At 41.0% G+C, this 1,186-nt stretch overlaps 1 protein-coding gene across 1 annotated transcript; it reads right to left on the reverse strand.

The window, feature by feature from the left end:
* Window positions 1-239: 239 nt before the first annotated feature.
* On the reverse strand, window positions 240-725 carry LOC111895327 (uncharacterized mitochondrial protein AtMg00810-like). Its single transcript, XM_023891412.1, has one exon. It carries the CDS (start codon window positions 723-725, stop codon window positions 240-242), a length of 486 nt encoding a protein of 161 aa, XP_023747180.1.
* Window positions 726-1,186: the final 461 nt, after the last annotated feature.

Here is a 1,186-nt window from a genome sequence, read left to right on the forward strand (position 1 = left end):
TATCGCACTTTTGTTATCACAATGCAAGGTAGTAGATGAAGAAATGTGAACTCCCATATCCACAAGTAGCCACCGTAACCAGATAATCTCACATGTAGTTACATCCATAACATGATATTTAGCCTCCATGGAAGATCTAGAGACAATGTCCTGTTTCTTGCTCTTCCAAGAGATGAGAGACTCTCCAATCCTGTGGTTGATTTACGATCATGACGATCGCCATCCCAATCAGTATCACTCTAGGCACGTAACTCAAGAGAAGAAGTCGAGGGAAGCAAAAGGGTCTGAAACTGAGTGCCACGAAGATATCTCAGAATACGGACTACAACTCCCCAATGAACAAATGTAGGTGCAGTAACAAACTGAGTGACAACATGAACATCATGAGCAATATCTACACGAGTAACTGTGAGATAAACCAAACTTCCCACAACAATGCGATAAAGATTCAGATCGGACAAAGGAACACCATCAGTAGGAGAGTACCATGCATTGGTTTCAAGAGGAGTATCAACAGTCCGATTGATAGAGAGGCCCGCCCGTGTAAAGAAGTCAGATATATATTTAGTCTGAGAAAGAAGATACCTTTTCTTAGACTGAGCTAGCTCAATACCCAAGAAATAACACGACAAGCCCAAATCCTTCATAGCAAATCGATGAGCTAAATCGCGCTTAAAAGATTTAATACCACCATGGTCATCACCAGTAATAATCATGTCATCCATATATAAGGAAAGAAGAATCTGTCTTGTACTCGAGCATCTAACAAACAAAAGCAGAATCATGATTACTCTGGACACATCCAAGAGAGGTAATCCATGTGGATAATTTTTCAAACCAAGCACGACGGGCTTGCTTGAGACCATACAAAGCTTTGTGAAGCCGAAAACCTCACTGACTGATGCTGAATTCCTGAGGGAGGAGTCATATAAACCGCTTCATGGAGGTCACCATTCAAAAATTCATTCTTGACATCCATTTGAAAGATCTTCCATTGTCGAACAGATTCAACTGCAATCATAGTACGGAATGTTATCATCTTTGTAACCGGGGAAAATGTCTCCTTGTAGTCAAAATCGTACTGTTGGGAATACCCTTTTGCTACAAGTCTGGCCTTGTACTGCTCAACAGACCCATCAACTTTTTTTATATTGTACACCCAACGACAACCTATCGTATGTTTCCC

The sequence above is a fragment of the Lactuca sativa genome, chromosome 4 (assembly GCF_002870075.4).
Source record: "Lactuca sativa cultivar Salinas chromosome 4, Lsat_Salinas_v11, whole genome shotgun sequence".
Taxonomy (NCBI): Eukaryota; Viridiplantae; Streptophyta; class Magnoliopsida; order Asterales; family Asteraceae; genus Lactuca; species Lactuca sativa.